This window comes from Argopecten irradians, chromosome 2 (genome assembly GCF_041381155.1).
Source record: "Argopecten irradians isolate NY chromosome 2, Ai_NY, whole genome shotgun sequence".
Classification (NCBI taxonomy): domain Eukaryota; kingdom Metazoa; phylum Mollusca; class Bivalvia; order Pectinida; family Pectinidae; genus Argopecten; species Argopecten irradians.
This window is the reverse complement of record NC_091135.1, coordinates 11,225,016-11,238,239: the sequence shown is the minus strand read 5'-3', so window position 1 is coordinate 11,238,239 and position 13,224 is coordinate 11,225,016. Positions and strand designations below refer to the sequence as shown.

Here is a 13,224-nt window from a genome sequence, read left to right as displayed (position 1 = left end):
CACAGCTAACCAATATAACCTGGTCAATCACAGCTAACCAATATAACCTGGTCAATCACAGCTAACCAATATAACCTGGTCAATCACAGCTAACCAATATAACCTGGTCAATCACAGCTAACCAATATAACCTGGTCAATCACAGCTAACCAATATAACCTGGTCAATCACAGCTAACCAATATAACCTGGTCAATCACAGCTAACCAATATAACCTGTTCAATCACAGCTAACCAATATAACCTGGTCAATCACAGCTAACCAATATAACCTGGTCAATTACAGCTTACCAATATAACCTGGTCAATCAAAGCTAACCTTTAAACTTAACTAACTTAACATTACACAGAGGTAAATGTTAGTATGATAGTATGATGTCCAGCATGACAGTGATTAACTGACCATTATCTGCTTGGAAGTGACCAATACTATGACCACAGTAGGGACACCCTCCTCATACATATATTATAAATTAGTACCTAGGGTAGCACAAAGTGTCAGAACTATGTTTGTTTATATATCAAATCAGAGGTCAAAACAAAGCCCAGTCATAAAACTACAAGATTGGCTCTATCAGTAATCCTGTCTATAAAGACCGGCCAAGGGGCAAGGGAAAATTGGCCTCTATACACAGGTCAAAGTGTGTCATAAATGATCATATGGAATACTAAGAGAGTGGTCTTAATAAGCAGGTGGTCTTTATACAGAGGTGGTCGCTAAATCAGGTCTTAACAGCTGTTTCTTTATTGTCATTTCAGAAACCTGTGTATACTGGACAGAAACCAATCCTAGCAGACAAAAACCTGTGCAAACTGGACAGAAACCATTCCTAGCAGACAAAAACCTGTGTAAACTGGACAAAAACCATTCCTAGCAGAAAACCTTTTTTAAAGAGACCTTTCCGATGATCCTACTGTTTTAATTTCCATGATAGTCACATATGTTTTTGCTGGGTTTAGATTTATTTTCATACTTACTAAGTAAAAATTGTGAAAGGAGTAAAAATATGGCATTTTACATCTACATATTAATTGATGTTACTTATGTATTGAAGAAAAAGAAGGCCTTGTATAAAACAGTAAATGTAAATACTGCTATCCCCCTTTCACCATATACCGCACTTCACAGCGAGGACATATAAAAGATACTATACGAGCAGGCTTATTAGCAGATTTATGCTTAAAACTGAAAGAAAACACAGCAAACTTATGCAGAATTAGTACCCTTCCATTCACAAGCATGTTCTCAGACAAATTGTTTTTACAAAGTCATGTCTTTATCAGTAGACATATATGTCATACATCTGGACAACTTTATTTCCTAACCTGATAGTAAATACTGTAGCACTTCAATAAACTCATCTTACTTATTACTTTGATCTGCTTATATTGATGTTCACATATAAAGGTCGAAATTGTGTACAGGATATATTGATAGGCCAGAACAATTTTAAAGATAAAACATATTGGAACGTTGAAGATAAAGCATATCTCTTATAATTCCTGCAGTGTTTATCACCTGTAGGTATTGTGATGATTTACCTGTCTTATTTACACCTGTATTCTCGTTAACCACGCGCCCACTTACCTTAATGTTAATCCTCACTGTCTATATCCAAACACAGACATCGAACTAATCCCCTTTTTATCTAGCTCCTCCTTAAACTTTTCAATGAAGAAAACTTGTTTTGTGTTGTCTATTGGTATTTAAATCTTCCAAAACTAATCAGCACATCACAAATAGACATCCGCAGGCAGGTAAAATCCTACTCTGGACATTGGACTATTAACCTGGGATAGATATAGACCGCAGACGATGATACAACAGTAGTCGCTGAAATCAGAGCTCTTTTTATCTGTAGGTGTGAATTTTATATACATGCTTATATCACATCACAGTTATATGAAACTGCTGGATACCATCACGAAATATCCAGATAAAAGTATTATATAATGTACATTATCGCAGCATTACATCACAGCTGGAGTTGCTACATATTCCATGAATATTTTCTACCGAACTCCTGAAGAAATAGTGTTTTTTGCAGAGAGTATATACCTGGACAGGAAATGAAATGTATTACAAGTAAAACTGACCAACAGGAAGTCTATGTAAAACAACAGTGTACAGCGCTGATTAGGATGTACTACCGGACGCTAGCCTCGGGCCGCCTTAGATCATCACACATCTATCAATGTAATCACAGGTGGGCGGTGTTCACTTACACATAGTTTCCTTGTTGGTCACTTTCTACTGACCACTGGGCAGAATGTTGACTGCACACATGAATTGGTTAGTAATCCAGTCTAATTAATTGATGAACAAGGTAATAACGGAATTCTCAGTTTGTGAAGTGTATATGCAACATGCATATTGACAAGTATCTTTTATAGACAAATGTCCTTTATAGAATTCATTATAGACAGGTGCCCTTTATAGACAAGTGTCCTTTATAGACAGGTGCCATTCATAGTCAGAAGTCCCTTATAGAAAGATGTCCCTTATAGACAGATGTCCCTTATAGACATGTATCTTTTATAGACAAATGTCCTTTATAGACAAGAATTCATTATAGACAGGTGCCCATTACAGAGAGGTATCCTTTAAAGAGAGGTATCCTTTAAAGACAAGTATCTTTTAAAAGCAGGTGTCCTTTATATGAAGTAGTCCATTATAAACAAGTGCCCCTTACAGAAATGTAGCTTTTATAGGCAATCATCCTTTAAAGACAGGTGTTCCTTATAGACAGATGATCCTTATAGACAAGTGCCCATTATAGAGAAGTGTCCTTTCATTTTGCACTTTTAAAGAATACCTCTTAAAGAAACAAATTTCTGCATAATCGAGTGTTCTTTACAGACAAACGTACTTTATTCACAGGTGTTATATATATAGAGAGTGAGGTTGATTCTTAAGTGAATTTTAATACTGGATGAACTAGATGTGAGCCTATTCTTGAATGACAAACACTATTAATAGTTTTCAGTTCAAGCAAAATATTGTTGGCAAGCAGAGCTCTCTCTGAACTTTTTAAGTTAACCCCATGAGTTCATATGAGGATAAATGTGACATTTTCCTTGAACTTATTCACCATTTACTAACTATCATTTAAAGAGTTTGATTTTGAATTTAAATGTGAAGCTCGTCGACAGAGATAATGATGAAGTAAACGTACATCCTTAAAACACCCCGTATAATCTGAAACATACATGATCACGTCTATAAAATCTACAATTCAAATAAATCATTTATCTGATAAATCAAATTTAAAGGTAAGATTTTAACAGGTTTTTGTGGGCATACAGAACGAGGTTTCCGTCATCTTAACAAAACAGAAATATAAAAAAACTTTATTCCGCTGCAGTGATTCACAGCGACAGCGACAACTTTCAGATCAAAGATAGATAAGGTATGACTGTATGTAAATAGTGATTTAAACGTGATATAGGAAAATTCACCCTCAGATTTTTTTACCTTTTCAGATCTGAGATACTGTTTTACATTACTCCAACGGCAATTACCACATTCTGTATAAATAAAGCCCAAGGTGCCTTAACCAGTTCTGAGAGAGTCCTATTGTAACCAGATATAACAGTCATATCTAGTCACTAAGTATAATTTTTACCTGTTCTCGGAGAGTCCTATAGTAACTAGATATAACTGTCATATCTAGTCAATAAATACAATTTTTACCAGTTCTGGGAGAGTCCTATAGTAACCAGATATAACAGTCTTATCTAGTCAATAAATAGTTCTGGGAGAGTCCTATTGTAACCAGATATAACACAGTCATATCTAGTCAATAAATACAATTTTTACCAGTTCTGTGAGAGTCCTATTGTAACCAGATATAACAGTCATATCTAGTCAATAAATACAATTTTTACCAGTTCTGTGAGAGTCCTATTGTAACCAGATATAACAGTCATATCTAGTCAATAAATACAATTTTTACCAGTTCTGTGAGAGTCCTATTGTAACCAGATATAACAGTCATATCTAGTCAATAAATACAACTTTTACCAGTTCTGTGAGAGTCCTATTGTAACCAGATATAACAGTCATATCTAGTCACTAATTACAATTTTTACCATGCTAAGTCTGTAAATATAGACAAACATAATTCAGATATAAAATTAAAAAAAAAAGAACTGTAAACAATGTCTTATTTCCTCAATAGTCCGATATGATAAATATTAATGGTTTCTATATTGAAGTCAATAAAAACCTACAATTAATTTATGAGAACTTTCTGAACGGACAAATAATGATATACTGAATAAACAGTTCAATATTTTGGAGAGGGTCTTTTTTGAATTGTAAGAATTTGTGTCAATTCTGTTCGGCAAATTTAAAACAAAAAGTAAATAAAGAATTATGTTGAAATCAACAAACCACATGATCTTGCTACATGTCCAAATTTATCCTATTAATCAAAAATATGTTTTAAAATTAAATCTTGTTTTCTTTTCTTTAGCAAGTAAAACAATAAACAGTTGATTGCACCTAGAAAGGCCTAATTAGTAGTGCATCATGTTGTTTCCTTATTTAGACACTACAGGGACGTTTTCATCACAACATGAAGGTATATATTGGTTTGACCAGCACTTTTAGTACCGTGGTCTACATAGGGCTATAAATATGGAGCCGATATTACTCCACTAATCACCGGTCAGATCTGGTCAGATCTCTCCGACCATCAATCAAACTGACACCAGGTCTAGACTAATACACTGGTCAGTCATAGCTATGGACACTATAGGGTGGATACTAGAGGTCAAGGTCAGGTGAGTTCAAAGTCAAGTGGGTTCAAGGTTAGGTGAGTTCAAGGTCAGGAGTGAAATACATGTTTATTACAGAAATTTTCCACCACTTGTATCATCTACAAGGAAAACATATGATGTTAAAAACTCAAATTTTAGGAAATAAATGATAAGCTATGTAGCTTCCGAGGATATCAGGTAATTATTAAACTGTGTCATTGAATTGGGGATAATTTTTTCAAATAATTTAGTGGAATGTTTTTGTGATCACGAACTTTTTAATCTGAATAATTAAAAACTGATTAATAAAATGTACCTTTCTAGCCAGATCGCGACACTTTAATTTGCTAAAATTAAATTTCTTTGTTTAGCTAATATAATTGTATTAGTTACTGTGATAGCAGACTGTCTAGTGCTGGCTTTTGTCTCACCAACAATAGGCAGTTTCCTATCTAAGTCCAATATCATCAAGAACTTTGTCTTGTTCACAACTAATAGCATATACAACACAACAGAGAACATTTAGTAGTTCTCTCAGTTCAAGCAGATAATACTACAAAATTTTTCAAAACTTTCTTATATGTAAAACATCTCTCTGAAATTCTTTCAGTGACCACAAAATTGTGCTATAGAAAAGAGACTGGAATTTTAATGTAGGAAAGGTGGTCTAATGGCCTAACAAATCCCTATAACAGATCTACAGGGACATTTCGTATCTAATTACAGTTGTAATGGCCTACTTAGAGATGCTTTAGCATTTGTTAACGTTACCATAACAACCACTTTCATCTATAGCGTGGACAACCATACCTAGAGTTGCTAAAGCTTTAACCTTACCTGGAGGCAAAAAAAAAAGTTTCACATTTCTAACTAAAAAAAAGTTTCACATGATTCAAGTCTCATATTACAGGTGTATCATCTGTCATTTGAATAATCTGCTCATTTACATACAATGTGTGGTTTCAATTGTCTCCTTCCTGATTGTACCGGTAATGAATACGGATTCTGGAAAAAGTGGTTTATCTGACGATTTGACGACTATTTTCGATGAAATTCAATGGTCAAATTATAAACTATCTTCTATTTAAATCTGTACAGTAAAACTTTTTTGTATAAATATAATGTTCAATAGCAATGAAGTCCATTAGTCAACAACCATATAAATTCTTACATTACATCAATTCAATAAATGATATTGATAGACCCAAATATATAGATTACAGAGACATTCATATTGCACATGATAAGATTATGTTTGCAGAATGACACATGTACAATTGGTAATTAAGAAGCATGATACACATACAAATCTTCCAATTACAAATTTGAAAAGAGATTCAAAGTTGTTATATTCCTTTTAAAGATCAGAAATAGTTAAAATAAACACCAACACTATGTTTAGGGGTTGTTTTTGTGTATTGGGTCAAGAAACTATATTTAGAGTTTAAAAGGCGCTTGGTGACATGAATACTGCCAAGAGTTTGAAAATGAACCACTCTCACCGGCAACTAAGTAAATTTACAAAAGCTTCAAAATTAAACACCCAATTAAAACACTCCAATTTATTTTCAATATATTATTCAAAATTTTCTACTGAATTTTATCTTATAAACAATACATGTAGTTTCATAAAAATATGTTAAAACATTCACTCCAAAATAGTTGAATTTCTGTGCTTTGAAAGCAATTTTTAAATTAAATTGTTCAAAATTTCGTTTCCTGCACAGCTTCCCTAGGACTTAATTAAGGCAGTGTGGGACAGACTGTAATCAGTTAAATTGATGCTTTAAGGAAGGCTTGGCGAGTTGACACAATCCATTTTGTTCTAAATACAGAAAAATGATTCACAGTTAATGTCACGGAAAACTAATTAGGCAATTAGCATGAGATGTTAATTACTATCTTCTCTAATGTCTCCAGCAACTGTTTTCGTCCACCCATTTTTTTGTATAACTTTAGACCCATCTAAACATTATTATCAACAAAATCATCAAAACTGACACAAATTGTTTCATTTATCATTGCCATAGAGTTTGATTATATTTTAATCAAAACTGTATGCATGTAGGTTTATCATTTAGAATACACACTTCATCAACAGTAAATGAGGACTGACATATATGTGAATCTTGAATATTTTTTTATGGTAAAAATAACTGAATTTGTGATGACTTTGACTGATGAAAAGTTAACTTAATAGAGTTACCTCAAAATAACATCTCAAATTTAAGTGAGTCAGGTAAAATTAAAGTGTGTTTCAAAACTTGAAATTTATCTTTTGTGAACAAAAACATAGATTAACTTGTAACCTTGCTATGGTAAATCACCAAGCTGTTGGGCCAGCTGTCAATGTAGTTGTGATGTCATAGGAGAGAGAATTAAAACGAAGGCAGTCGTGTTAAAATGACTAGTTCATCTCTTACCTTTGTATTATTTATTAAATGTGAAAAACCTTTGGAGATGTTCTTCAAAAATTGTTATCAAATTTCAAACACAAACATTAAACTATACTTTCTCTAGGCAATATGGAAGGATGAATACCAACATGAAATATTACAGTATGGAAAGACGAATGCCAACATAAAGCACAACTGTTCTTTATGCTTAAAATGCTACCTTTTAACAGTTAATAGACATGCAGAATTAGACTGAAATGAAGTAAAGCTAGTATTTAGAAATGTTTCAATGAACATATTATATATTGCATGTTCTTGGCCATTTTGAATTTTGAGAATTGTATTTAACCTGAAACTAGCTGATAGACGCAGGGATTATATAAATAGTAAGGTCTGTCAATATACCCATATAAACAAGCGCCTCCATTTTACCTTACAGATATTTACATATCATTAAATAGTGGATAGTGTATCTGTTCACTGATTGGCTAACAAAAGACGTCCGTCGTCAGGAATCCAAGGATGAGCCTTGGGCAAATGGTAAGCAATGGATGAAAGCTGAAATACAAATATGGAGGTCAGGTTTATCTTTTAATGTCCAAATAAGAAAACAATATCTTGTTGTAACAGATACAACAATATACCTGTAGTATTAAGAAAGCACGAAATCATAATTTTACATGGTGATTGTAAGGCTCTATTTTGCCAACATACTCATTGTACATCTAGTACATATATTGTTTTTTTTACACTTTACCTGAAATACTATTGCTATTTCGTTTCTTAAAATCTGTTTGCAAAGTAGGGTTTTGAACATTATCAAAACTGTCTGGTTTTATTTCTTAAGATTAAAAGATATATTTGAAAATTACATGTATGATTAAAGTAAAACAATACTATTTTGAACAGGTGGGTATTTAATAATTTGACTTTTGGACTATTTAAAAAAATAAAGCAGGCTTAGGAATGTCCTATAATAGAGGCTTATAATCTGATAGTATATATATATAATCTGTACTTAGAGAGATAATCCACCTTAGGCTGGGCTAGGACATTCATCAGAGACTCAGGACGCTGTTAGTCATACACATTTTATACTGTGCTCATTCTATAACGTTGGTGCTAACATGCACATACCATCGTTTCTAAAACACTTTCACCGATTTTCACTTTTTGGAAGACTTTTTCCCCCCCCAAGATCCTACTGAAATTTACCAGACATTGGAACAGGCATTCAAAAGAGCCTATATATTGTATCATGTCTCTAAGCTTCTTATATATCATAGCAAAAGACAAGAAGTCTTAAAGGGACATGAACCTAAATAAACCATGTAAATTTGAGTAAAATACATATTTAAGGCGTGTCAGATACCTTACAAAGTAATATATATCAATTATTGTGCAAATGTGTCAAATAAAACAATTACAATGGAAATTCCATCTTTCAGTATTTTGAACCGGCCCGGTCGAATTTTGTAACGATAGTATAGTAGTGTTGAACTTTAGTGACCTCCCACAATGCACTGCACAAATTAAATGAATGTAGACAAAATGATGGGTCAAAAACGTGGGTGAAGCGATTATAATCTTAAAATGTGGAAAACTAATATTCGTTGTCATGTCAGCAAGTTTGTTGTTCATTATAACCTCGCTTCCGGCCAGCTTTCGTTTTGTGTTCCAAAAATAGAATATGACGGTCTATTTTTATCATTTTTGAGGAAGGTGTTCCCCACGTTTTTCTGTCGTTTTAGATAACCAATCATTGTAATAAAATATTCAATAAACATCTGAAAACCATATCTAAGCATACAGAACAAATTATTTAAGGTTCATGTCCCTTTAGAAAGATTTTAGCATAATTGACAATTTCAAACTTCAATGAAGTTCAAGGTAACCCTTCATCCCAGCATGCCTAATAACATGTCTCTAGACCTTTTAGTTATTGACAAAAAGTAGTTAAATGAGTTTAAACTATTTGACCCCTGTGACCTTTAAAAAAATGACTGTCAAGGTTATTCATTTGAACAAAATTTGTAGCCGTTTATTCCTGCATATGCTACATGCCTAATATCATTGAGTACCCTAGCTTAAGCTTGGTCACTTGAATGAAAAGTTAATGTACAACGATGGATAAAGCATGTTGACCACTGGTCATCCCGTCCCTTCAGGTCAGATGACATAATAAAAATCTTCAGAACAGAGTAAATTTGGAGGTGTCTAGATAGCTGATGTAATTCGTAAAAACTTTCTAACTTAACAGGGGTGAAGTGTGTGTGAAAACCTTACTTACATACATCACTTGACCCCCCATTTCACTGTATAATCTGCCTTAATAGACCTCCATTTCTCTGTGGATACCTCAGTAGGTAGCAACTCTTCCTTGTCTACAGGGCCGGGTAACAAACTAGGTCTGATTCGACATCCACACGACATAATCCTCAGGTAGTCACTCTCTACATTTGTCTTTTTACATAATGTTTTAGAGTGATAAGTGAATGGCCGAAAGTTTATAACAAATTCAAAGGTCATATGACCTCTAGAGTATAGGACTATATAATCACACACACTAGCGCTCTCTTCAGTATACTGTGACCCAATCATATCCAAGATATTTCCATGGTTATATATATACGTACATATTTCAGTCGTTACCATATTTAAACCGTTATATTTTAATGCATTTCTTGCTAATAACTTTGCGTTAAAAAATGATTGTGCTAATCATTGTATTTCCTGCAAGCCATTAATAAATTAAGCAATAACTATGAATGTGCTGAATCACTGTATTGTAACCCAGACGCATTTAAAATATTAATTTTCAGGGTTGTGATCGATATCCATTATCGTTCTGTTACCCCTGGGGGACTGGGAATTTACGTCAGATGCACTACTGTTGTATATCAACCTTTACAATACCTTAGATTATGTACTTTAATGTAACTAGGTAGAACAGTTGTGCTGTAACAACTGGTAGCATTCTTTAACACATCTTCTCCTTTAGTTCCTGTAGTGGTACTTGAACGTGCCTTGCCCCATCTACAAGATCACTAAATCCAGATTTTGGACCATTTAATCTGAAATAAGTGGTCCATTACCTTTTTTACGTTCACTGATCCGGAAATCTTCTCTATCTACAAATACTTATCCATGTAAATTCACCATAAATCTCCACAAAATGACCAAATAAATCCTGGTTAATCCTTCAGATTATGTTTTGTTATCCAACTGCTTTTTTTATATCCTGTTCTCAATTTTCAATTGTCCATCTGAAGTGTTTGGTTACCAGATATTTTGTACACTTTAAAGAAACGTCATCGTCTGACCCCAAAGTTCCTAATATCTCGCTCATTTCTAATGGAAGAAAGTTGGAACATTCTGATATTTTTTCTTTCTAAAACAAGTTGTTAAGCCTCCATTTCACATGCATGATTTAATTAAGTTTTATAGTGTTGCTTCATAATAAACCAGGAAACAAAGAGAGATAACTCTTACATAACTTCAGTACAATTCCTATTTACAGTGATCATGGTCGCCTGAAAACAACTGTTTATAAATATTTTCTGTGCTATAATTACTCTTTTTTATGTCAAAGCAACAAGATTTTAAACAATCAGTTAAATATCGACCAATCCAATTCTTTATTAAGCTTTTGAAGTTCTATGAAACAGCTAGCGACCAAAGCTTGTACCAGGTAAGTTGTATGTACTATAGGGGGGTGACAAATTTTGGTCCTGCAACAAATAGCTTTAAACGGCAAATTTCAACATAAAAACTGACCTTGTCTCAACCAGGAAAGGATCATGCAATAAAGAAAATTTATCATGGAAACACAGATACTCGGATGATGTTAGTAATAATTAGTGAGGAGATATTAGGAAGACAATTAAAAAATTCAAAAAGTCACCTTTAATTTCAAGATCATAAATAAATTCCCCAATGTAAATAAAACTGAATACATGCTTGAAACCCAAGTATGCTCAAGATGGTTGTTTGTCCTCAATGAAAATGTTGATTAAGTTGTATTAGGTGTGGTTTCAAAAATACATTTTCAAAAAGGTTTTTTTTTCTTTTTTTTTTTAAAAGAAATTAGAAACTTCCGGCATGGGTACAATATACAGATTTCTCCTAGTCTAGTAACAATAAACAAGCAATGACTCTAATATTATACACAACCTACTGGTATATACTTCAGTGTTATTATAAATAGATTTTCTAAAAAGACCTCGACTTGAATGGGAATTCTGATCTGTAAATAACAACTTGCATAACCTGTTTATCAATGTGTACACTCTGTCAAAGTTTTTTTTAAATCTCGGGGTCTTTGTTTTGTTAGCTATTGTGCAGATTGATTCTAGCATTACAATGATCTAAATACCCGTATTTATGGCCAAAGTAGGTTCCTATTTGATAAAATTTTATAATATTTCCATAAATCAAACACTTTCTCTATATCTCCGAAGTTTGAAATTCTACAATTATACTACAATGTACCAGATAACGGCTGTGTATCACTGCTAGCTTCTTCGATTTCCCAGTTAGTGATATAGTCAATACAACTTTTCCACAAAGGGAATTTTAAAAAAAATAGCATGTGCTTTTAGCATGTCATAGATAGAAACTACATCCTCAGTATCTGGGAGACTGGTACATAGGTATAGTTAATAAATCATACTTATTTTACAATAACAACAAAATTTTACATATCAACATTAACATTGAAGGTCATTCATGATTTACAATCTAAGAGCATGCCTGGTGTTGGAGATGGTAAAAAAACTTGAATACCCCGAGAAAAACCCTCAACTTACCGCATGTGATACTCTCAAGTGACTGGACATGCAAGTTTAAATAAAATATTCAGCCAACTTTAATTCTTGGACACAACACTGAAGAATGAGTTAATTATCTACCTGTATAATGCTACATACATGTATATACATTGTATTAAAAAATATGAAACTGATAATCTATATTTTGCTTTTTGAGAAAAAATGTCTTCCCAAGATTAGGCCTGTTTTGGTATGTCAAAACATTCTTAAATACTGTACATAAGAAAGGTTCCCTCAAGAGATATGGATATTTTTGTAATGAATCATTGTGATGTCACAAATACCCAATCCTGTTTTGTATGTGGAAATTATGAATTATTAATAACTAATAAATCAATAATTCTCGTTGTATTGATGTTGTCTAGGATTTCACACGGTTTTGATCACACTAAAATCCGGGGTACATTTGTTATGTACAAGAAAGCAAGGATTTATAAGTGAGTTATACGTCCTTGAAGAAAGGTAATTGTGACAAACTAGTTCCCTACAATAACACATTACCTTTGTGTGATGTTTTTTTTTATTCCCGTATGCTACAACAATAACTATATATATAAGCTGTAATATATTGTACATGTGTACCCGAGCATAAATGTTTTCATAGTATATTTTAAGATTCCACACTCAAATATTTACCTGTGATGTGTATATCTTTGTATAAATACCTGTTGTCTAAATTATAAAAAAAAAATAAAGAAATATTGCCTGAAACAATCATCCATGCTGAAAAATAGTCAAACGCTCTCTTATAATTGTTAGGAAATACCCAGAAACATTAGCCCGTGAACGTCTGCAGACGCCCACTCTCAAAACCAACACATGTTTTGAAATTCTGTGACAAAACTTGTTAAACTTGTTTCAAAGACTTACCGACGGCGAACCCATTTCAGCATCGTGGTAAACCAAGATGTCCGGTACGTCTGTTTCAGATTCTATAAGACCGTGTCAGACAGTCAACAATCCTAATGAAGTACTTCCTCAATCCCCATATTCCGTGCTGTGTGTACGACACAAAACAGCACTCTCCGGTTTAAATGCCTGTCAGAGAAAAGGTACAGCTACCCGAGCTTTTGTGTTTTCTGTGCGGTATGTGACCTTGAAGCAGTGACCCGTGACCTTGAATACCCGTGTTAATAGCATCGCGCACGGGCTTGGTTTGCGAGGATAATTGCCTTAAAACGATAACTCGTAGAAAAATACCAATACAAATGTATAAATATATACTAAAAGTGTTGT

General features: G+C 33.2%; 1 protein-coding gene across 5 annotated transcripts in view; it reads right to left on the bottom strand.

Annotated features, from left to right (window-relative positions):
- LOC138314444 (protein cordon-bleu-like) overlaps positions 1-13,049 on the bottom strand; it is an 82,968-nt gene extending 69,919 nt beyond the window's left edge. For 3 of the 5 annotated variants that reach the window (XM_069254772.1, XM_069254779.1, XM_069254780.1), the window contains exon 1: positions 12,859-13,048. In XM_069254772.1, coding sequence (XP_069110873.1) covers positions 12,859-12,881 — 23 coding nt within the window. In that variant the 5' untranslated portion in view covers positions 12,882-13,048. Of the gene's footprint in view, positions 1-1,587; positions 1,789-11,967; positions 11,990-12,858 lie in introns of those variants that run through there. The other 2 variants (XM_069254773.1, XM_069254776.1) reach the window with 2 other exon arrangements.
- Between the last annotated feature and the right edge of the window lie 175 nt (positions 13,050-13,224).